This window comes from Phragmites australis, chromosome 6, assembly GCF_958298935.1.
Source record: "Phragmites australis chromosome 6, lpPhrAust1.1, whole genome shotgun sequence".
NCBI classification, from domain to species: Eukaryota; Viridiplantae; Streptophyta; class Magnoliopsida; order Poales; family Poaceae; genus Phragmites; species Phragmites australis.
This window is the reverse complement of record NC_084926.1, coordinates 34,213,148-34,235,102: the sequence shown is the minus strand read 5'-3', so window position 1 is coordinate 34,235,102 and position 21,955 is coordinate 34,213,148. Positions and strand designations below refer to the sequence as shown.

The 21,955-nt window shown below is 50.1% G+C and overlaps 1 protein-coding gene across 10 annotated transcripts in view; it reads left to right on the top strand.

The window, feature by feature from the left end:
* The window catches only part of LOC133922278 (putative disease resistance protein RGA4), a 53,589-nt gene extending 31,974 nt beyond the window's left edge, over window positions 1–21,615 (top strand). For 7 of the 10 annotated variants that reach the window (XM_062367532.1, XM_062367530.1, XM_062367529.1 and 4 more), the window contains 2 exons: window positions 17,543–20,978; window positions 21,144–21,394. In XM_062367532.1, the coding sequence (XP_062223516.1) occupies window positions 17,560–20,976 (3,417 nt within the window). In that variant the 5' untranslated portion in view covers window positions 17,543–17,559 and the 3' untranslated portion in view covers window positions 20,977–20,978; window positions 21,144–21,394. Of the gene's footprint in view, window positions 1–17,542; window positions 20,979–21,143 lie in introns of all 10 variants that reach the window. The other 3 variants (XM_062367534.1, XM_062367535.1, XM_062367527.1) reach the window with 3 other exon arrangements.
* The last annotated feature ends 340 nt before the right edge of the window (window positions 21,616–21,955 follow it).

Below are 21,955 nucleotides of genomic sequence, written 5' to 3'. Positions count from 1 at the left end.
CTTCGACGGTTCCCTCACGCTGAAAGGCGCGGGGGCCGGAGTGGTTCTCACCTCCCCAACGGGTGAAGAACTCCGGTACGTCGTGCAGCTGCAGTTCTGAGCAACCAATAACATGGCGGAATATGAGGGCCTCATCGCTGGCCTCCGGGCCGCGGTGGGCCTCGGGATTCATCGCCTCCTGGTCAAGGGAGACTCCCAGCTGGTGGTCAACCAGGTGTCGAAAGAGTACCAGTGCCCGGATCCTCAAATGGCAGTGTACGTGGTGGAAGTCAGGAGGCTGGAGAGGCACTTCGACGGTCTGGAGCTGCGGTACATATCTCACTGCGACAACACTCTGGCCAATGACCTTTCTCGCCTGGCCTCTTCCCGTGCGCACGTCCATGCTAGAGTCTTTGAAGAAAGGATCACACGGCCTTCCGTCCTGCCTGCCGACCAGGATGAAGGGGAACCCTCGAGCCTAGTTGAGGGGACCCAGGCGGCGCCCTCAGTGGGGAGCCCTGTCAGGGTGCCGCTGCCCGGCGAGTGTGCTGCACTTGCTGGCGGTTCTCAAGATGCCTCGTGGATGGACGAGATTCGAGGGTACTTGAAAGAAAAGTTCCTTCCCGGGGATGATGCCTCTGCCGAGAGGATTGCACAACAGTCCAAACGCTATGCCATAGTAGACGGGGGTCTCTATCGGCGCGGCATAGACGGTGTCCTCCTAAAATGCATCACCCGGGCAGAAGGTGGTGAGCTTCTCACTGAGATCCATGAGAGCGAGTGCGGTGGCCATGCATCGTTCCGCACGCAGGTCGGGAAGGCCTTCCGGCAAGGTTTCTACTGGCCTACAGCTCTCCAGGATGCTTCTGAGTTGGTTCGGCGCTGCAGGGCGTGCCAGTTCCACGCAAAGCAGATTCACCAGCCAGCTCAGGCTCTTCACACCATCCCTCTGTCATGGCCCTTCGTGGTTTGGGGGCTGGACATCCTAGGTCCATTCCCCCGAGCAATCGGGGGCTATGAGTACCTCTACGTTGCCATCGACAAGTTCACCAACTGGCCGAAGGCGGTTCCAGTCATCAAGGTTACCAAGAACATGGCGCTTCAGTTCATCCACGGTATCACAAGTCGCTTCGGCGTCCCGAACAGGATCATCACTGATAATAGCACTCAGTTCACAAGTGCCCTGTTCGGGGATTACTGCGAGGACCTCAGCATCAAGCTCTGCTTCGCCTCTATCTCTCATCCTTGGAGCAATGGGCAGGTCGAGCGTGCCAATGCTGAGATACTGAAGGGGCTCAAAACCCGGACCTACGACGTGCTCGCAAAGCACGGGAAAGGGTGGATCGATGAGCTGCCTCCTATGCTATGGGCCAATCGGACCACGCCAAGCCGCGCCACCGGGGAGACGCCATTCTTCCTCATATACGACGCTGAGGTGGTCCTCCCCTCCAAGCTCACTCTTGGCTCCCCTCGGGTGCATGCCTACTCCGAAGGCGAACAGGAACAGTGAAGGCGCGACGACGTCAACTACTTGGAAGAGCGCCGACGGCGTGCCACCGTCCGAGCAGCCCGATACCAGCAAAGCCTGCGGCACTATCATCAACGTCACATCCAGGCCTAGTCTCTTGAGGTTGGGGATCTAGTTCTCCGATGCGTCCAATCGTGCGAAGTAAGGAATAAACTGTCCCCTATGTGGGAAGGCTCATTTACCGTGATCGGTGTCCCGTGAGAAGGCTCTTTTCGGCTGGCTGCAGAGGATGGGCAGCCGCTCCCAAATGCGTGGAATATCGAGCATCTACGCAAGTTCTATCCTTAGGTGGCCATGTTTGTGCTCGGGCCAACCAAGCCGGGGGTCCCCCCCGCCCAAGTTGGCCGGGGGCTACCACCAACCATGTAAGTCACCCAATCTTGTACAAAATTGTCAATATATATTATCAATGTCCGGTTCTTATTTCAAATTTTATTCTCTCTGGAACCCATATGTTTAATCTGTCTGGTGAGATGCTCGATTGTGCGAGAAAAACATGCTCTCTCATTTTTCCCGTTGATAAAAGAATCCCGATCGGTATGCGCACAGGCAGTTGCCAGTGACCTAAGTCTGTTATGGTAGGCTGTGGTATTCGGTGTCATGGCAGTACCCCGAGCATCACCGAGCCTCTGGGGTTCTCGGGTAATCCTACCGCTTGAGAAAAGAGTAGTCAGGAGCCTAGACCCCAGGGGTGGGCTGTCGGTGCTCGGTCTGGTCAGTCCTTCCCGGGCGCCACCGAATCATAGGACCTCTGGGTTATGCCTCTGTCTGTTTACTTCACCGGTCCGGGTATTCGAGAGGTCTCGGGTCAGAAACGAGAGCAGTCTATAATGAGTACCGCACTAACAGAGCGCACCAAGAAAAAAATCTTTTCCTATTTTCTTAAGCTACAGATCAACAACTGAGAATAAAAGCGGCTCGACCACAAGGGCCTCAGTGCCCAGGCCACTGCTCAAGCCTAGGGGGTCCTCGGGTAGTCCTACCGCTCGGGCATGAGTGGTCAATACCGCTTGGCCCCGGGCTCCCTCTTATGCTCTCCAGTGCTCGGGCGCTCCATCCGAAGGAACCAGGGTCCCTGGTACCCCGAGCTCAGAGCGCATACCCCTCCTAGATCGGTCGGTCGAAAGGCTGACAGCTGTCCGGTGAGTGGCAACGGTGATATGAATTTACATTCTTACATACTCAGTAGCCTATTGTTCCCGAGTTATCCTCAGGACCCTCGCGTTCTAATCTATTCGGTGAGATGGTCTCCTCGCGCACAGAACCTTGCCCACGTGTTCGCATTTTTCGGAATGACAGAACAGACAGTAGAAAGGTGTACCGTACGAATGGTAATGTCTGACCGAAGTCCTTCATGGTGGTCGTGGTGTTCGGCCCGCTTGGCAGTACCCCGGGCACTACCGAGCCTCTGGGGTTCTCGGGTAATCCTACCGCTCGAGCAAAGAGCGGTCGGGAGCCTAGACCCTGGGGGCGGGCTGTCGATGCTCGGTCCCGTCCGTCCTAGCCCGGGCACCACCAAGCCGTGGGGACTCTTGGTCACATTCCCGCCCGCACGTGTCTCCGGTCTGCTTGTTTGAGTGGTTGCAAAGTGGAAAAATGTTCACTGGTCGTGGCGTGCTCCGTGCTGGATTGACCTATCTCTCGAGCAAGGAAGTTCGTGCCTTTGTCTCTTGACTTAGCCGCTGTGTACTCGCGAGGGCTCGGGGGCTGAACGCATAGAGAGGCCTCACTACTCGGACGATGAGTGGTCAGGGTGACTTCGTTCTCGGGGGGGGGGGGGAAGGTTGGGCTCGGTCCGGCTAAGTACTCCTCGGGACATCAAGTGAAAAGAGAAAAGACTTTGTCAAGCATCAAGACAACATTGGAGTTGCGATCCCAAAGAAAGGCATCCATTATATTCAAAAAAGGAGAGCTATTCAGAGGGATAACTCCCATATTTACAACAAGTCAAAAGAAAACAAAAGACAAAAGCCTAATCTAGGTCGGTGGGCTCTGGAGGTGGCGAGGAGTCTTCACTGCTGCTGCCACTGCTCGGTACCGGCGGCGGCTCCCGTGTGAAGCAAGCCGCCACCTCGGCGGCGATGCCCCGGACAGCCTCCCGGGCGACCCCTTCCTCAGCCTCGACCACCCCCTGCCGGGCTGGCTCCAGCGAGAAGTTGGGGTCCCGGCTGTGGTAACAGGCCAGGACGTGCTCGGCCACCGCTTGGGCCAGAGCGCGCCCTTCCAGGGAGGCTAACTCCTGCACAGCCGGGGAAGAGCCTTCAGTCGCCGGCTGATCTCCTCGAAGCCAAGGGCGATGTGGCCGATGGTCTCTCGATCCATCCTCTTCTCGCCCACGTTGACTCGCCAGAGCCCGGCCACCCTCACGGACCTCCGTGCTTGCCGAAGAATGTCTCGCATCGTCAGCTTGATGTTGGCCCGCTCAGCGACGACGGTCTCGAGCTCGTCCTTCGCGATCTGTAGTCGCTCCTCGAGGCTAATCCCCTTGGCCGCGCTCGTCGGGACGCCGCTGGTCGCTGGGGCTTGGCCCCGCTTCACCTGCTCGGCGAGGGCACTAAGGGCCTGCTCCCGGGCGGCCAGCTCGGCCTCCCACTTGGCGGCCTGCTCCTCCTGAGCAGTTACGTCTGCCGACACCGTGGCAGCCTCCTCCTCGCGCAGGGTAAGCTGCTCCTCCCGGGTGTCCTGAGCCGTTGCTGTGATCTCGACGTCAGTCTCACGAACCGCCACCCCCTCCTCCCGACGAAGAACTTTAGCGCGACTCCGCTCGAGCTCGTCGTTCTGGCAGGCTAAGTCTGCCCGGGAGGCCTCCACAGCCTTCTCGCGCGGCACGATGGCCTCCTCCCGAGCACGCACCAACCGCTCCCTGGTAAGCAGCTTCGTGGCTCGCCGTCGCGATATCTCCCCCAAGCGGGTGGCTTCCTCCTGCGCGGCGACGGCCTCCTCGCGCAGCTCCTCTAGGGCCTCCCGCTCCTCGACCACCACGCGCCTCTCCCTCTCAAGGGCGGCGCGAGTCGAGGCAATGCGGGCCTCCAAAATTCGGCCGACCTCCTCCAAACGCCCCCTCTCCTCGACGAGGGCGGCGCGGTCCGCCCTGAGCTGTGCCCGCTCCCCTTCCGTGGCCACCTCCAGCCGCTCGATCACCTCCCGGGCGCTTCCTAGCACGTCCGGGAGGGGTTCCGCGGCCTGGCTGGACAACGGCCGGGCGCTGGGTCCCCTGCGAGCCGTCTCTACAGAGGCGCTCAGGGTCCCCGATTGCTGCCACGTCGGCGCCGCCCTCGCTGCGGCCATTTGCCTCGCCCTCGAAGTGCTCAAGGCGGGCTCGGCCGGTGCCGACTCCCGCGCCCTGGACCTCACCTCCGTTGCGGATTTCGCCCCGGCCTCCCTCCTTCACGCCGCCCACCGACGGCTGCTGCCGTGGAGGCAACGGCGAGGATGAGGACGATGGCTGAGGCACGAACGTCCAAGGGTGCTTTCCCTTGTCCCCCGGGGCCGCCGCCGCTATCGATGGTGCTTCTTCTGCCGGCCTGATGGCTGCTGCCTGTGGCAGCCCCACGGCTGTGCCGCCCGCGTCGCCCCTGCCGCTGGTCTGTGTCCGGCCGCCCCCGGCCTCCTTGCCACTCGCCTGCGGCCTGCCACTTGCGGTGTCCCCGTCGCCGGTCCTCGGCGCGCCACCGGTCTCCTCGTTTACCTCAGGGATCTGGATAGTCCCAGGGTTCCGGCGCCCCGGTCGGTCGACCAAACCCTGGGCGTCGAACTCGGGTAGCGTCGCTTGCAGCGCCACCCGGCCCGGGTCGGTGCAGAGCGCCAAATGCTCCTGGGGAAGAACCACCCGGGTAAGGTCTTCCACGCTGGTCACCACCCGTAGCAGGCCCGCCAGCACCGCCTCATCCAGGTCCCCGTCCTCGCCGATTTGGGTCCTGGTGATGTCCTGGGAGCCCGTGTACATCCAGCTGGGGCGGACCTGCTCCTGCAGGATCACCAGGCGGTGGCGCAGGTAGTCCACCACCACCATCACCGACGTTAGTCCGGCCTGGCGCAGGTAGTCGATGCATCCCAGGACTGGCCGCATCCACTCGTCCTCCACCGGAGCTGCCTCCCAGATTGACCTCTGGGGCTCCACGACCACCTCCGGCAATGTGAGGTGGTCATGGGGGCTAATGTCAACGTAGACCCAGTCGCGCCGCCAGTCGTCCCACTTGCTCCGCAGCACCTGGGGGATGTACACCTCTACCAGGCCGTCCCGCAGCCGGAAGTTGCAGCAGCCGGTGACATCCGCGGTGGAGGAGCCCCTCTTCTTCCCGGCTGGCCGCAGCATGAAGAAGTGGTGGAACAACGCCACCGACGGCGGCACTCCGACGAACATCTCGTAGAAATGCGCGAAGATTGCCAAAATGACCACCGAGTTCGGGCTGAGGTGCGCCAGTTGAATCCCGAACGTGTCGAGGATCTGGAGGAAGAATGTCAAGAATGGCAGCACCAGTCCAGCCACCACGAAAGAGACAAAGACAACGATGCGCTCCGGCCAGCCTCACCACCGAGGCCTCCCGCTGGCCTTCGGGAACCATCAACTTGCGGACCTTGTCCACCCCCTCTTCGTTGATAATCCTCGACTCCGGCAGTATGCTATCGGGTCCCTTGTCACGGCGGCTGCCTCCTGCCCTCGGCATTGTGTCAGGGTGGGGAGTGTGCTGGAACGACGGGGGGAAGAGAGTGCGCTATTGGCCTAAGGGAGGGCAAAAGCTCTGGAGCGCAAGGAAGAAGAAGAAGGCAAGAAGGCTTGATCGCGAAAATAGCGTAAAGGGGCAACGGTTCGCTCCCCTCCTCCTTTTATACCCTAGGGATTTCAAACAACGCCTACCGTGACGCGCTCGGTGAGACGAACTTCCTCAGCCGGCGCGAGCACCAGGCGAATCTCCCTCGGTCTGCGCTATTGTCAGCAGTCATTAGGCGCACTACCCTCGATCTGCGCGGTTGCCACACGCGCCGCCTGCCTCGTTATCACGTGCCTCGGGAGTCAGCTGGACGCACATCTGTTCGGCTCCCCGCTGGGCCGTACCAGAAGCCTGGGCCGGAGAGGCCAGCGCCTAAAAACACGTCACGTGGCATCGGTGCTGGGATCGGCCTCGATGAAGACGAGGGCCCCATCCGCAGTCTCTGGGCCATCGCCTGCCAATGGGCCTGGGGGCTGCTATCAGTGAATCAAGAACCAGGGGTCCCCAAGTCCCGAGGCCAGATCAGCAGTTTGCCACGTGGCGCCCTCCCGCGGGGATCATCTTCGCGAGGTACGAGAAGACTAAGTCCCGGGAGAGGGTGCTCGGGGCCATGAACAGTGGTCCCCGAGTACCCGAGTTCCCCGATGATCCGCGAAGACCAAGTGCCGGGAAGAGAGTGCTCGGGGCCGTGAACAGTGGCCCCCGAGCACCCAAGTCCCCCGACGACCAAAAAAGCCAAGTACCGGGAAGGGTGTGCTCCGGGCTGCGAACAGTGGCCCCCGAGCACCCGAGTACCCCGAGGACCCAAGGAAGTTAGTTCCGGGAGAGAGTGCTCGGGGCCATGAACAGCGCCCCCCGAGCACTCGGTTCCTCGAGGACCTGAACAGTCAATTCCGAGAGAGAATGCTCGGGACCCTGAACAGTGGCCCGCGAGCACTCAGTTCCCCGAGAACCAAGAAAAGGTATATCCAGGAGAGAGTGCTCAGGGCTGTGAACAGTGACCCCCGAGCACTCAGTTCCCCGACGGCCTAAGAAGTCCTTCACCGGTGGCCCCCACAGAGGTCCAGCGGTGAGGTGTCAACCAGTGAAAGGCCCGATGCCGCATTTAAGAGGGCGCATGGCCTGTCACTTCCAACTGCTCCTGCCACGCTCGTTGTCAGTCCCTACCACATTCTGGCAGGAGGGTGTGGGGACATTTAATGCATGGGTCCCATCCCGCGTCATCCGGCGTGTCTCGGGATAACATCGTGAGGCCCAAGATGCCTCGCCTGCCATCCTGCTGTGTCAGGCATACAAGACCGAACGGGCACGCCAGGCTGCTTGGTGGCTGCCCGATGGGCCCTCTCTGCGGTGCCCGTTACAGAATGACATCATGACAACCGAGACCAGACGGTGGCGCGTTTTCAACCCCCCGTCACTTCGCGCAGCAGCCCATGATGGTTGCTTTCCATTTATGGCGCCTTGGAACTTGTGCCCTCCCTTTCTGGGCACGCTACCCCTGGCGAGTATTTAAGAGGAGCCGGTGTACACGAAAGGAGGATCGGCCCCCGAATCCGACATCGAATCGACTCTGGGATTCACGAAACACTCTCGGACAAGCACAGAAGCTGAGGTCACCAAAGAACAAGGAGCCTGAAGCTCTAGGATACACAAATATTCTTGTAACCAGCAACATCCCTGAGAGACATTCTCAGTGCATTTATAGCATCCACACCGGAGTAGGGTATTACACTCAGTGCGGCCTGAACCTGTCTAAAAACCTCTAGTGCATTTACTGCATTCTGCATCCGATCATTCCATTCCACCTGCCATCGCATTTATGCTCATTTATTTCTCCCGCAAGACAGATTCAGAATCATCCCCCCGGCCGATTCTCAAAGGGGGTCCCTCCGGATCCCTGCTTTAGGAGTTCACCCTCCGACAAGCGTCTTCCATCAGCTCCACCTGGATCCCAACCCCGACAAGCGCCTCCTAGAAGATGTTGAGAGCTGTGGCAAATTGCTGCCGGGTGGCGGTCATTTAGGCCCCAAGTCTCAAAGAGTTCTGCAGAGCATTGTGTTAGGAGCGAAAAGGTGAAGAGGCGGCATATTTGGGTTATCAGAGACTTATCCTTCGTCCAGCCCTCCAGCTCAGCGCACACCTTTTTATTCTCGACAACCACCTGGGGAACTTGGTTGTGCATCTCGGTGGCCTCCCTCTTGAGTTTGGCTACTCGGGCGGTCGCCTGCTGGGCCTCCTTATGGACTCTCTTCAGTCGTACCGCGTACAGCTGCAAGATCTCAGGTCAGTACCTGCTATTTCATTGACTAAGCGCTTGTTTTGTAGGAAAACATTGACCGTGTAGGAGGTGCAGACATTGTCCGGGTCTCGACTACGGGGGACCTTCAATGATCTCCCTCCAGGTTAGATCCCCGGGCAGCTCGTGCACTAAGTTCGAAGGACTTGGGGGCGCAAAGGCTTCTCTTCCTAGCTCTTGGCAACTAACATTGGGGGCTCGTCGGGCTTGCTCTCACCCCCTCGGAAACATGGTACTTGGAGTCTGAAGAGGTTGGGGCTTTGGGGCTGCAGGCGGCGCTCCGAATAGCCTGTGCAACGAAGGATTTAAATGTGGTGCTCCTATTAACATAGGAAAGACTTCACGGTAATAGTGCATACCTGGGTCGTTTCCGAGCCAGGGAGGGCTTCACCAGGACTAGGATGGACGCTAGCCTCTTGAATTTCTTCTCAGGGTTGTCTCCTTCGGTTCCTGCTCCCAACACGGTCGGGAGTGCACCGTTGGACGAACCCGCGATGACGATCGCCTTCCTACGATCTTGAACCAGGGTTTAAATGCACCCGAAGTCAAACATTGCGGCTACAAATGCTCTTGTTAAATGCTTAACTTACCAGAGTCAGAGCTGTAGCTCCGAGTGCTCGAGACGCGAACGGACCCTTGGTGGCCATTGTTGGGGTTAGATCTCTGGCTGGTGGAGCTGGTGTTGGGTCTGCAGGGACTCAGGGAGCTGGAATGGCCGGCGCGGTGGCCTGGAGTCATCCTCCACAAAGAAGTCATCCCCCTCTAGCATCTCGCCTCTGGCAAAGGATGAGGCCTGCGATGTGGCACCACTGCCATCACTCTCGCTCGGATCTTTGCTCCCCGTGATCTGTATCTTGTCCGGGTCCACATCCTGAGAGCCCGCGTTCTTGGCTTCTGGGTCAGGTTGCCCATGCTCAGGGAGCTTCACAAGTTCGTGACAGCCATCATTATGGTTGCGACTATTCGGAAAGAAGATAAAAAAGAAGGTTCATGAGACTTACCGACAAGATCCTCTCTTGAGCGTCAGCCTCCATCACTACGATGGGGATCGGGACATCCGAGCGGCTAGAGTCGGGGACTGCGTCAAACAAGAGCTTGATCCTCTTGTCCACCACATCGAGTGAAAGATATGTGGGAAACGACAAGCAAAAATAACTCATAAGGACTAAGCCCGCGGCTTCCCTAAATGGCTACACAGGATCGATAAGTACCTGTCTCACCTTCTCTGGTCGTGTCCAACTCAGCTGGGAATTGACAAGCGCTGGTGATCCTCAACTTCAGAGGGTTCAAGCGGCGCTTGATGAAATCCTTGGCGACATCGTACGCCGTCAACCCCTTCTCCTTCAGATACCGGATGTCACCGATGAGATTCTAGTGCAAGATGGTCATCTTCGGCTCCTTCATCCACGCTGCCTTCACCAGCAGGGGTAGGCCCCGGTAAGGAAGCCCTGGCAGGCCGGGTTGGTAGTAGAACAACTTCTTATGCTAACTTGACAAGGAGCTTTTGGTGGCAAAGTCGATGTACTCTGTCGTCTTTCCCTCCTGGAGACGGAATCCAGCATTGCCGGCGACCTTCCCCTGAAACCCCTTCAACAGGTAAAAATACGTGAAGAGGTCGAGGGACGGGCGCATACCCAGGAAGCCCTCACACAAATGCGCAAAGACACTCAGCATCATGATGGAATTGGGGTTGAGGTGAATGAGTTCCAGGCCATAGAAAGCAAGCACCTCAGGAAGAATGCTGGAAGGGGGAAAGCGAAAACCGCAGCGGAAGAAATCAAGAAAAATCACGATCCATGTGATGTTTGGACTCTGGATCGTCTTCCCCACTGTCGGAGCACAAGCGATCAAAGACGAAGAGGGGATCACCTCGTCATGCTCCATCTTCTCCAAGGCTTGCTCTCAGAATGTCGGACTCCTACCAGATCGGAATTGTGCTCTCCATCGCGGCGGCGATGGAGCTCTCCACCTTCTCGATTTTCTTTTGGCCCATGGCGCTGAGGAGATCCTAGGTGGGGGGTTTTTTGGGGGGGGGGGGGGTTTGGAGGCAGGCGAAAGCAATTGAGGCGCAAAGAGATGATGGGAGGTAGACGATGATGGTGGGATGAACGTTGAGTGGGCTCTCCGTTTACAGGGCAACGGCTCTCAAAAATGGCTCTTCGACTAACGCCGTGGTATGACTTGGGGCCATGATATTCTGCTTCACCGTCGCACCTCATTTAATGCCCGACGCATGCGGGAGCAGTTGGAGCAGTAACCCAGGGAACCTGGCGCACCACGCCGCCATGTGCATACATTTTCCCAGCGTAATCATGGTCTCCTGTCAGGTAAAAGATTCTCACCACTACCGGAAATATCCACTACGACGGTCTAACTTTTGAACCCAGCTAGCAAATCTTATATTCCCTGTCCTTTTGCGAGGACGAGATGATATTTTTGGGCTTATAAGAAATCCTACTCAGATGGAATACCTTCTCGAGGACTCACTTGAGAACTTGGAGGTACTCGAAACCCCGAATAAATGATCTAAAAATCATGAGAACCCTGATTAGACGTATCATCCTAATCAGAAACCCGAGTCTTACTCGATGGCTGGGTCTGCCAAAATGCTTATCTTTGCTGACCAAGTGTTTGACCCGTTGAAGCCTCATTTCATGTATTGGCGGGTGGCTTGATGATGACTAGTGGGTAACTACCATATTCAAATACCCTAGGGTTTTCATTATTCTTGGAGTATATCTCTATCTCTGGGAAGGGGATCCCTAGATGAATGAAAAATGCCTGCAGCTACCCATGATATCTCGTAAATAGATAAGTTTATATTCAAGAATGGGAAAGAGGACTCTAAAGGATATACGCCCCCTATATATGTGGAGCCTGGTGACCCTGTGGAGGACAATTCACACAAGGGCACAAGTTTCAGAAGACACAACAAGTCGAACAAAGGAGCCACCGACTAGGTTAGATCTATCTAGGCTAGCCACACATCTCCCTTATAACAGTCAATAGATCAATACAAGATAAACATAACGTAGGGTTATTATTCTAAGGGAGACCCGAACCTGTATAATAACCCCTCTGTGTTCTCTATTGATTCGTCTACTCGAAGCATCCTCCATCTTTTCTACAAATTCGTAAGATCGGCTGTTCACCAATTGCCGACAACGGCCTAGGTGTTCATGTGGTGAGATTAGTCCTTCATGGAGAATTTATATAGGTTAGGCCCAACATATAAGCCTATGCTTTTCGGACATACCACCTTCATGGTAGCCTTTTTACACGAACTGAAGATAAAAATATAAGTCAGGTGCTATGTAAATGTAAGCCATAGCAGGCTGTACATTGAATGGGTTTGGATCCAGGGTTTTACATCGCAAGAATATATCATCACCTATCTGAAGTTTCTTTTGGTGAAAACTTCTTGAATTTGTGGCATTTTCAATATTTACCTTGTTTTCACAAATATGTGTCCAACTAACATACCTGCTTAGTTTGTTACCTGCTCGAAAGAAAAGTCCAACAGTACGAAGCTATCTTATCATGTAAACCTAGTTTTAAAGAATATTCCAAATTTGTTCATATTTTTTGAGTGCACCAGGCTTTTATAACGTCTACATAACCTTTTTTTCCATTATGTTATAGACTTTATAATTTCATAACTGTTGACTTTCGATTTATAATTGAAATCAAATCACAAAATAAACAAGGATAAATTCCTTAATCGTCGATGGGAATATTAGAAACTGCATATCTATGACAGGGTGGCTCGAGAACCACAAGTCAGTCAGACAACTGAGAGCAAATAAAGGATCAACAAATTAAACTTTGAGTGCCAAATAAGGAATTCACCCCCTAACTGCGTTGACATGCCCATTGTATCTTCAATGTAGTCCAAGCCATATCGACTCATTGTCCAAACTGGATCGTTTGTTTTGGTTTAGGAGAAATTTTGTTTAAAGGATTTGGATCAACACTAGATTCTCTTTGCATGGCATCATGATTGGTCAGTTGGTGCACCACGCGGTTAACCATGAGATGTATGTAGCTTACCATAAAATATATATATATATATATATATATATATATATATATATATGTTGGAATCTAAATTACAACACGGTGAACATGTATTGTTTGGGATACTATCTATTCATCCCATCACATCAATGGAGTGGGGCATTTATAGCCATACCCCAACTACCTAAATTCACATTACATTAATGCCTTTGTTCATAGGACCATAGCGTGTCTCTGACCATGGACACGGCTATTCAGATAGGTTTACACGCTGCAAAGGTCGCACACTTTACCCATAAGATATGTACAAATTCTAACCTTAGCAACTGGTGGAGTTGGCGTAACAAGACTTCACACCTCCCCAACATCGCCATGATAACCAACCATGGGGCACAACTAAGGGTTCATGTAAAACATGGCTCATGTAGAGTCTCCAATCAGATCATAGGACTACACTTAGCTCACCCGGGTCTTCTCCTGGCTCTTGTTGCCACCATCGAGCTCCGAGTGGGTATCGAGCTAAGCTAGTGGGGTTGGGTCAAGTCCTGCCACATATATGATATGTGATTGTATAGTTATCGCTTGGTAGGATGACACAACGAACCAGTCCTTATAAGACTAAGGCAAACATCTCCTAGCACAAACACCACACAAATGAAACTTGCTCCCAAGGTAGTCCCACCCCCATGGGGTACCTTACTCACCCCATCAAATCAAGCTTTAGGATTTCATTAACACCACATTCTAACACACGCACATCACCAAGCACACACAACATTTCACATATTTTCGCAAAAGCATGATTATTATAAGTGTTTGATATGATTCTATATAGCAGCATAATATGCCCTAAGCGTACTAGTAATCAGAGTGATCAATCAATATAGTTGATATTGGGGACCTTCTAGGGTTTCAATGGAAAATATGTAATTCAATAACAAGGCATGGTATAATTAAGCTAGGTCATAACTAGTAAAACATTTAAATTACTTAAATTATTCATGCATTTATATAGCATTTTCAAATTTGACTACTGGTTGTGTTTATAAAATATAGGTAAAATATGATCAAGGAGTGTAGGACTTGCCTTTGACAAAGTCTTCTTCCACTCCTTCCTCATAATTCAGGTTCTTGTGTTACTCCTTGAACACTTCTTCCTCTAAAATAAGCAAAATAACGCCGAATAAGCAAACTACAGCAAGATCAACTTAAATTCAAATGAACACAACTGAAATTCAAATGAACTCCAAAAATTATGAAAGTGACATGGTTGCATAGATCTTGAATTTATATAAATTTTTGTAGAAGAATCGTCGGAATTGGAGGAGAAATGGGGCTCGGAAGATTGCCGAAAACCTAAATTCCAAAAAAAGAAAAGGGGAAGAATATTCCCTGGAAAATGATTTTCGGATTTTTATAAATATTTTTGATAAAATGGAAATGTGTACCGTGGCTGAAATGTGGGGCCCATGGTGAATGGTCAAGGGGCAACACTGTGTAGTGGACTCAAACCAAAGAGCAAGTGCACCATGTGCATTGGGGTTCGGTCTACGGCTCGTTGGCATGATCTACGGTTGGTGGACCGACGCTGGGCCAAGTTGATGGGCTCACCATGGGTGGGTGTTTGTGATTAGGATCAAGGTGGCATGGATGACTAGGCAAAAGGGTTCGTCACGTCAGCAAATACGCTGACATGGCTGCCACGTGGACAGAGGGGGTTGGGTCGCCGAAACAAAGCTCCTGCAGCGAGGGTTCACTGGGAAGCTCGTCGAGACTAATATAATGACGGCGGCCTTCAACTTGGAATACTCGCTAAGGCTCGAGACACGACGGGAATGGATATGGAGGGTTCTGTGTTTCCTGAAAGTCAACAAAGCGACGACGGGGCCTCGTCGGAGTTGAGCACAGCGACGGGGAAAAATGAGATCAGATGCGTGTGCGAGTTGGGGCTGAACTGGTGCTCTGTGGGTGCATCTACGTGGAGTGGTGGAGCTTCATGTGGACTTTCCCATGCCGGGGAGCCACTGGCGGCGGCCAGCAGCAAAAGGAAGAGGCGACCGGTGGCGGTGTTCGGTGTGGACCTCAGGTGAAGCTCGGGAGGGAGAGAGGGAGGTAGGGAGGTCAAGAGAGGCATGGTGGTGCTTACCATGCACTCACTAGGGTGAAGGAGTGACCGGGCGGAGATCAGATGGCAGCGGCGGCTGGATTTGGGGAGAAGATAGAGGGAGGTGGTGGTGGTAGAGTTTGAGCGAGGAGGAGGGGAGGCGGAGAGGAAGAGGTGGTGGCGGTGGTGGTGTGGCGCTGAGGAGGAGGCCGGAGGGCCAATTAATAGCCGCGGAGAGGCTGTGCGCGGTCGGGGAGCTCGAGAATTATTTCAACTTCCATTGCTTTGCCGCCGCATGTGACGTGAGCACAGCCAATACATTGTGGAGATGGGACGGAACAAGATCAGTAGGGAGTTGTGGATGATGTCGGCGGCAACAACTCGATTGTTAGCGGCAGTGTGAGCTCCGGGTCAAAAAGGCGGCGTGACGATCTGCATGGCGACGGGACAGGACGCTCGAAGCCTTGGGCGTGGATGACGTTGTCTGCTACTGTGACAAGAAGAGAGAGGGAGATCGGGAGAGAGAAGATCGGGTTGTGTGGGCTCGCACAGTTATCTCAAGGAAGAAGATGACGTGTGGGTGGGGGCCGCACGTCAGCGGCTGGAGGTGGAGCTGGCTCGAGAAAGGAGTTGGGCCGAGGGCAGAAAAAGGAAGGGGGCCCGTCTCATTTAAGAAAAACAGAAAAGATGAGAGGGGGGAAGGTGGCCGAGTCGGGCTAGAAAGGGGAGAAGAGAGAGGAATAGGCCCATGGGGTTTAGGGTTTTCGAATAGATTTGGGGATTCCAAAGAAAAGACAGAGTTCAAATTTGAATGAATTTGAACAAATGATTAAACTCACAAATAAAATCCAAGAAAAACCAAAAATGCACTGTCGTGAACTTTGTGCATGTTTTCAAATCTGAGAATTTTAATTTGTACTAGTTTTGGGATGCTTTGACCATATCTACAAGGAATTATTTTAAATTTATTGTAAATTCAAAAAGTTCAAATTTTTTGTGGAATTAGGCAAACTTACAAACACAGGGTGTTACAAAAATAATTTTAAATAAGTAGGATATTTGAATATCTCTATTAAGTTCTAAAAAGTTTTGTATTTGTTCCAACATTTACCAAATCAAAATTATTATTTTAGTAAGTTCAAATGTGCACAACAAAATCTATTATGTTTGCTCTCGACGTGGTGATGAATGGCTTGATTTACCAAATTTGGTTTGAAGTTAATGAGTGTAAATTTATTAGTTATCAAACTTTTGTATCGGATCATCTTATTTTGCAAGCTTTTTGATTGCTGCCAAAACATTAGCAAGAATTTATAATGCTTTGCCCATATTTACAAGAATTTTTTAAAATTTGTTGTAAATTCAAAAAGTTCAAAATTTTAGTGGAATTAGGAAAACTTACAAACACAGGGTGTTACAAAAATAATTTTAAATAAGTAGGATATTTGAATATTTCTATTAAGTTTTAAAAAGTTTTGCATTCGTTCCAACGTTTACTGAATCAAAATTATTATTTTAGCAAGTGCAAGTGTGCACAACAAAACCTATTATTTTTGCTCTCGACATGGTGATGAATGGCTTGGTTTACCGAATTTGGTTTGAAGTCAATGATTGTAAATTTATTAGTTACCAAACTTTTGTATCGGATCATCTTATTTTGCAAGCTTTTTTATTGCTGCCAAAACATTAGCAAGAATTTATATCCACTTGCAACAGAAGTTCTTTTCTTGTCTTGCAACCACGCATATGTTCCACACACGCGAATCAATATTATTGTGACGGACGGAGTCAAAAAATTTCACAAGTAAAAAAAATAATTGAAAAATAAAAAGCTGATGATGTACCCCTGTAGATAGAAGAAAATAATGGTATATTAATGCTTTTTAATGCTGACAGCGTCTATTAATTTCATGTTTCCAAACAATTGAGAGAGGATGAGATAGGGGGCTAATTTTAATTGTGGATCGTTTGATCGTGTAAGATATACGGTGGAGATCGTTTGGATTTATCATAACTCGTTGATTTTGTAGGAGTAAGTATAGATAAATGTTATCTGCAAGAAGAAAAACTGTGGAAGACCAATTTTACGACCAAATTTGGCACCTATTGATACGAAAGCTTCCTTGCACCCATCAAACCATTCACGGAAATTAAGCTCCAGTTGGTACCTGCTGGTTTTTAATGAAGCCACTTGTGAGTAAAAAGTGAAGTAGCGGCAACAGCTAGCTTTTGGTACATTTATTGACCTGACCACAGGATACACTTCTCTAATGGTCGAGTGTTTACTGCCTATCCACAGGCAGAAAGAAGTATCCAGATTTCAGTCACCTTGGGGATTGGACAGGCCATTGACATCATAAACAACATCAACGAGTGTGTTAGTTTATTTGAATCTATCAGCAGGACAATAGGAATTATCTGGACTCTTGTCATCATGAACTTACTAGCATAATCAACGAATTTGCTAATTTGTGTTAATGAGCCAAATCTATTAGTTTGCTAATTTGTGTCTTACAATTTCATTCACCTCAGCTGGAATCACCGTAGACTCAAGTATTGTAGCGAAATTGCTGTGGCGACACCCACGGCTGTGGAGGATTAGATAAATACAGAAGTTGATCTTAGGCGCCTTCAACTTTTGATATGTAGCTAACGGTGAATCTACGGAGCAATTATCACCGATCTGTTCACCACTATCATTACCACACAATTCTTTCTGATCCCTGCATATATCGTAGACATGCCTTTTTTTTTGTTGAGGAAAATAGTCCTGCCTAGTAAAATGTGATTACTCTGCTTGCTTGCCTGCTATTAAGGTGCAATTCTCTTGGGTTACCTTTGTACTTTATTAACCTAATCTCAATACACACTTCTCTAAAGCTCAAGCGCTCACTTTCTCTCCACAGGACTATAGAAGAGCACCATGAGCTTTTCAAAGGCCATTGGGTTCATTAGCGGCATCAACGAGTGTATTAATCTGTTTCAATGGGTCAAATCTGGCATTTCGTCTCTGCCCTTTCTGCGGAGTAGCACACAGAAGCAAAAGCTTCAAGAAGAAGTATTGCACTTGGAATGTGGCCTTCAACACCTCAGGGAAACTCTTCCTGCAATGTACGACCTTACTGACCGAGCAGAGTGGAGGAGCCATGAAACCTGTGTGGAGGATCTTCTTCCTTCTCTCAAGGATGCAGTGTATGATGCTGAGGACCTTCTTGATGAGTTTAGATGGTATGAGCTGAAGATGAAAGTGGAGGCTAGTGCGAGTCAAGCTCTTTCTGTTGACTTCTTAAACAATGTTGTTCAGGGAAGCTTCAACAAAGTGGATACAATTCAGAAAAGGCTAGATAATCTTTCTATTCAATTAGAAAAGATGGGCTTGCGTGAAGTCGCACAGCAATTTGACAAATCTGTTAGGCCAGAGACCAGTTCTTTTCCCACCGAAAAAAAGCTATTTGGTCGTGACAAAGAACTGAAGGAAATGATTGCATTGCTTGGTGTACCAATGAATACTAGCAGGCCTTGTTCCAAGCGAAAGAGGAGTAGTAATTCAGCCACGATGATCGCTAGTGTTTCTGTTTTGCCAATCGTTGGACTTGGGGGCATTGGAAAGACTACTTTGGTCCAACATATCGTACAGCATCCGCAAGTGAAGTCTCACTTCGACAAGATCATTTGGATTTGTGTCTCAGATGACTTTGACGTGAAGAGGTTAACTAAAGAGGCTGTACAATCTTTATCTGACAAAGGGACAACCACTGGTACTTTGGATTCACTTCAGCGGGCTCTTGTTAAAGAAGTGGACGAGAAAAGGTTCTTGTTCATCCTAGATGACATGTGGGATGATGCCTTGAAGGAAAATGGACAATGTTGGCAGAGGTTTTGTGCACCTCTCACAAATGTAGTTCAGGGAAGTATGATATTGGTGACCACCAGGTCTTCTGATGTTGCAAAAACAGTGGGCACAATGGAGCCCTTTCCATTGGAGGGTCTTAACGATGATGACTTCTGGAATTTCTTCAAACTCTGTGTGTTTGGGTCTGAGGCTTCTCAAATTGATCCAGAGTTCGAGAATATTGGTAGAAGCATACTTCCCAAGTTGAAGTGCTCGCCTTTAGCGGCCAAAACTCTTGGACGCCTGTTAGGAATGAGCCTCGAAACTACACATTGGAAAAATATATTAAACAGTGAACTGTGGGAGCATGACAAAGACTTTAAGGAGACCGACATTTTGCCTGCTCTTCGCTTGAGCTACATATATTTACCATACCACCTGAAGAGATGTTTCTCATTCTGTGCTGTGTACCCCAAAGATTACAAATTTGAAAAGGATAGGTTAGCTGAATTCTGGGTAGCAGAAGGCTATGTGGAACCTCAAGGGAATATTCCACTTCAAGATATTGCCTGTCAGTACTTCGAAGACCTTGTAAATAGGTCCTTCTTTCAGATTTACCGTTCTAAGTACGTGATCCATGACTTGATGCATGACATGGCACAACTTGTTTCGAAGGACGAGTGCTTCATCATAAAGAACACAAGTGACATCCAAAGAGTTCCTAAGAATGTTCGCCATTTGTCAATACTGCCAAACAGTGATCTGAAGCGTTCGGACTTATCGAGCTTAGACAAGCATACAAAGTTGCGCACCCTACTTTGCACAAAGTCTTTACGGAGTATGGCTTCTGTGGTGGACCGCTGGTTTAATGAACTTAGGTGCATGCGTGTCATCTCTTTTGCCGCTGTGAAGGACTTACCAAAGAGTATTAGCAACATGAAGTATCTTCGGTACCTTAACATCTCCGAGACTTTCGAGAGCCTTCCTTCAGAGATTTGTTGCCTCTACAATTTACAGATACTATATGTCAAGAAAAGCAAATCTGACAAGTTTCATGCAAGTCAAACTGAAGGGCAGAGAAAGCAACTTTGGGTTTGTGGTTATCCAGGTGAATCTCTTCCAACCTGGTTTAATCCACAAAACTTGCCCAACTTAACATCACTTTCACTTTCATTTGCTAACATGGGCATTGATAGCACTTTCTCATCCTTGACTGACGTAGCAATTGAACAGTGCAAAAACTTACCAAGCCTCGAACAATTTCTACAGCCAGCTTATATACCCGCCATAAAAAATATAATATTTGGAGGTTGCACAAGTGTAGAATCGGTACCAACTGAAAGGTTTAAAGATTTCCTTCTCCTTGAAGAACTGAAGGTGCGCAATTGTCCAAAGATCAACTCACACCACCTGTTGGCCCCGTCCCTAAAGAAGCTCGTGCTGGAAAATTCTGGGAATCTAGGAGACAGCATTGAGTGTAGGTCCCTCACCATCTTGATTTTCTCATGTCAGCATGTGACATCCATCGAACTACAAAAGTGGAGTCTTCCAGCACTACAGAAGCTCGAGATCAGTGACTGTGAATCTCTGACATTTATTAGAGAATCTGAACCGACATCCACTGGCGGGGCGATAAGCAGCACTGGAAAATTCCCGTTACTCGCTCACCTAACCATTGAAAACTGCTACAAGCTGGAAACTCTTGATGACCAGCTCCTATATTTCCTTGAAGAATTGAAGGTGTGCAATTGTCCAAAGATCAACTCACACCGTCTGTTGGCCCCGTACCTAAAGAAGCTCGAGCTGAAAAATTCTGGGAATCTAGGAGACAACATTGAGTGTAGGTCCCTCACCATCTTGATTTTCTCAAGTCAGCATCTGGCATCCATCGAACTACAAAAATGGAGTTTTCCAGCACTGCAGAAGCTCGAGATCAGTAGTTGTGAATCTCTGACGTTTATTAGAGAATCTGAACCGACATCCACTGGTGGGGCGATAAGCAGCACTGGAAAATTCCCGTTACTCACTCACCTAACCATTGAATACTGCGAGAAGCTGGAAACTCTTGATGACCAGCTCCTATATTTCCCTGCCATCGAGAGTATTCGTATTACCGCTTGTAACTTGCTGTCCCAGCTGCCCACTGAAAGATTTGGTAGTTTTCCTTTTCTGAAGGATTTGGAGATTATACGCTGTCCACGTCTCAACTGGCAAAGTGGAATGGTGTTGCCATCGTCCCTCCAAAAGCTCAGCTTATGTAGTTGCGGGGATATCTCTGCCTGGTTTCCAAGGTGCCTGGAGAACCTCACCTCACTTGAATTACTGGTGATAGCTTTCTGTGAAGGCATAGTGTCCATTCCAGGCCATCTGTGGAACGATCTTGGGTCACTTCAGGAACTGTACATTTCGTTTTGTCCAGACCTTAGATCAATTGGTGGACAAAGAGCAATTGCAAACATAAAGAAGGTAGTCATTCAAAACTGCGGAATGTTTGGTAGAGGCAGTTAGTGGTACGTATGTCGCTTGTTTAGTAGTATAATTTTTATCCAAAAAGTATGTTAGCACACTTGTGGATTACACCATTTATATATCCTGTTTTCATGTGTTAGATTATGTCTTAGCCAGTTATGTTATCCTTGACCTGTTAATTATTTCCGAATGTCTTTTCTGTACAGGAATTCTGAATGTCCATCACTCCGACTACTGCTTGCAGTTCCATTCACATTTGGTTTTGGAGAAAAGTCTTTTTGCTCATCGTGTTGTTTTCTATACTTGATGGCAGATCGAATGTGGGGTGAGATGGAGCAAATAGCTGCAGGGCTTGACGACCCGGGGACGGACAAACCATGTCGCTTTCCTTTGATGACTGAATCTCGTTCTTGTGTTCTTGTGGCTGTTTTATTCCATTCACTCTTAGCCTCCACTCATGCTTCGAGATGACCTGAAAAACAATTCATAGATTGGGTTCTGTCACGTGTAAAGCGTTACATATATCTGTTTGCGATTCATGTCTGCGAAATAAGTGGGACAGAACATATCATTGTACCCTCTGTTAAGCTTTTTGTATACAATGTGACATAAACGATTGTGTTACAATTTTAATAGCTTGATTGTAACAGAATGCTTTTACACGTTCCCTTGACAAGTTCGTCTGAAATCTTCACAATGATTAAAATTTCTAATTACTGAAAGGCATAGGTACCAGATTAATATCATTATTCGTTTCTCTATGCAACTCTGTCCAATCAGCTGTTGAATTAATCGTTCCATTTGTATAGTGGAGTCAATTCTATGGATTAATTCGAATACATTCCATGGTAACATAAAACCTGTGATTACACCTAATGTGAGCTTTAAAGTCAGGCTGGCCATTCGGCAAACTGGCAATCATGCAGATCCGTTCTCCTGTCCTCTGTCCCAGATCGGCTCCCATCAGTAACTTATGCAAGATTTTTGCATGTCGTGTTACAACATATAAATGCTCCAC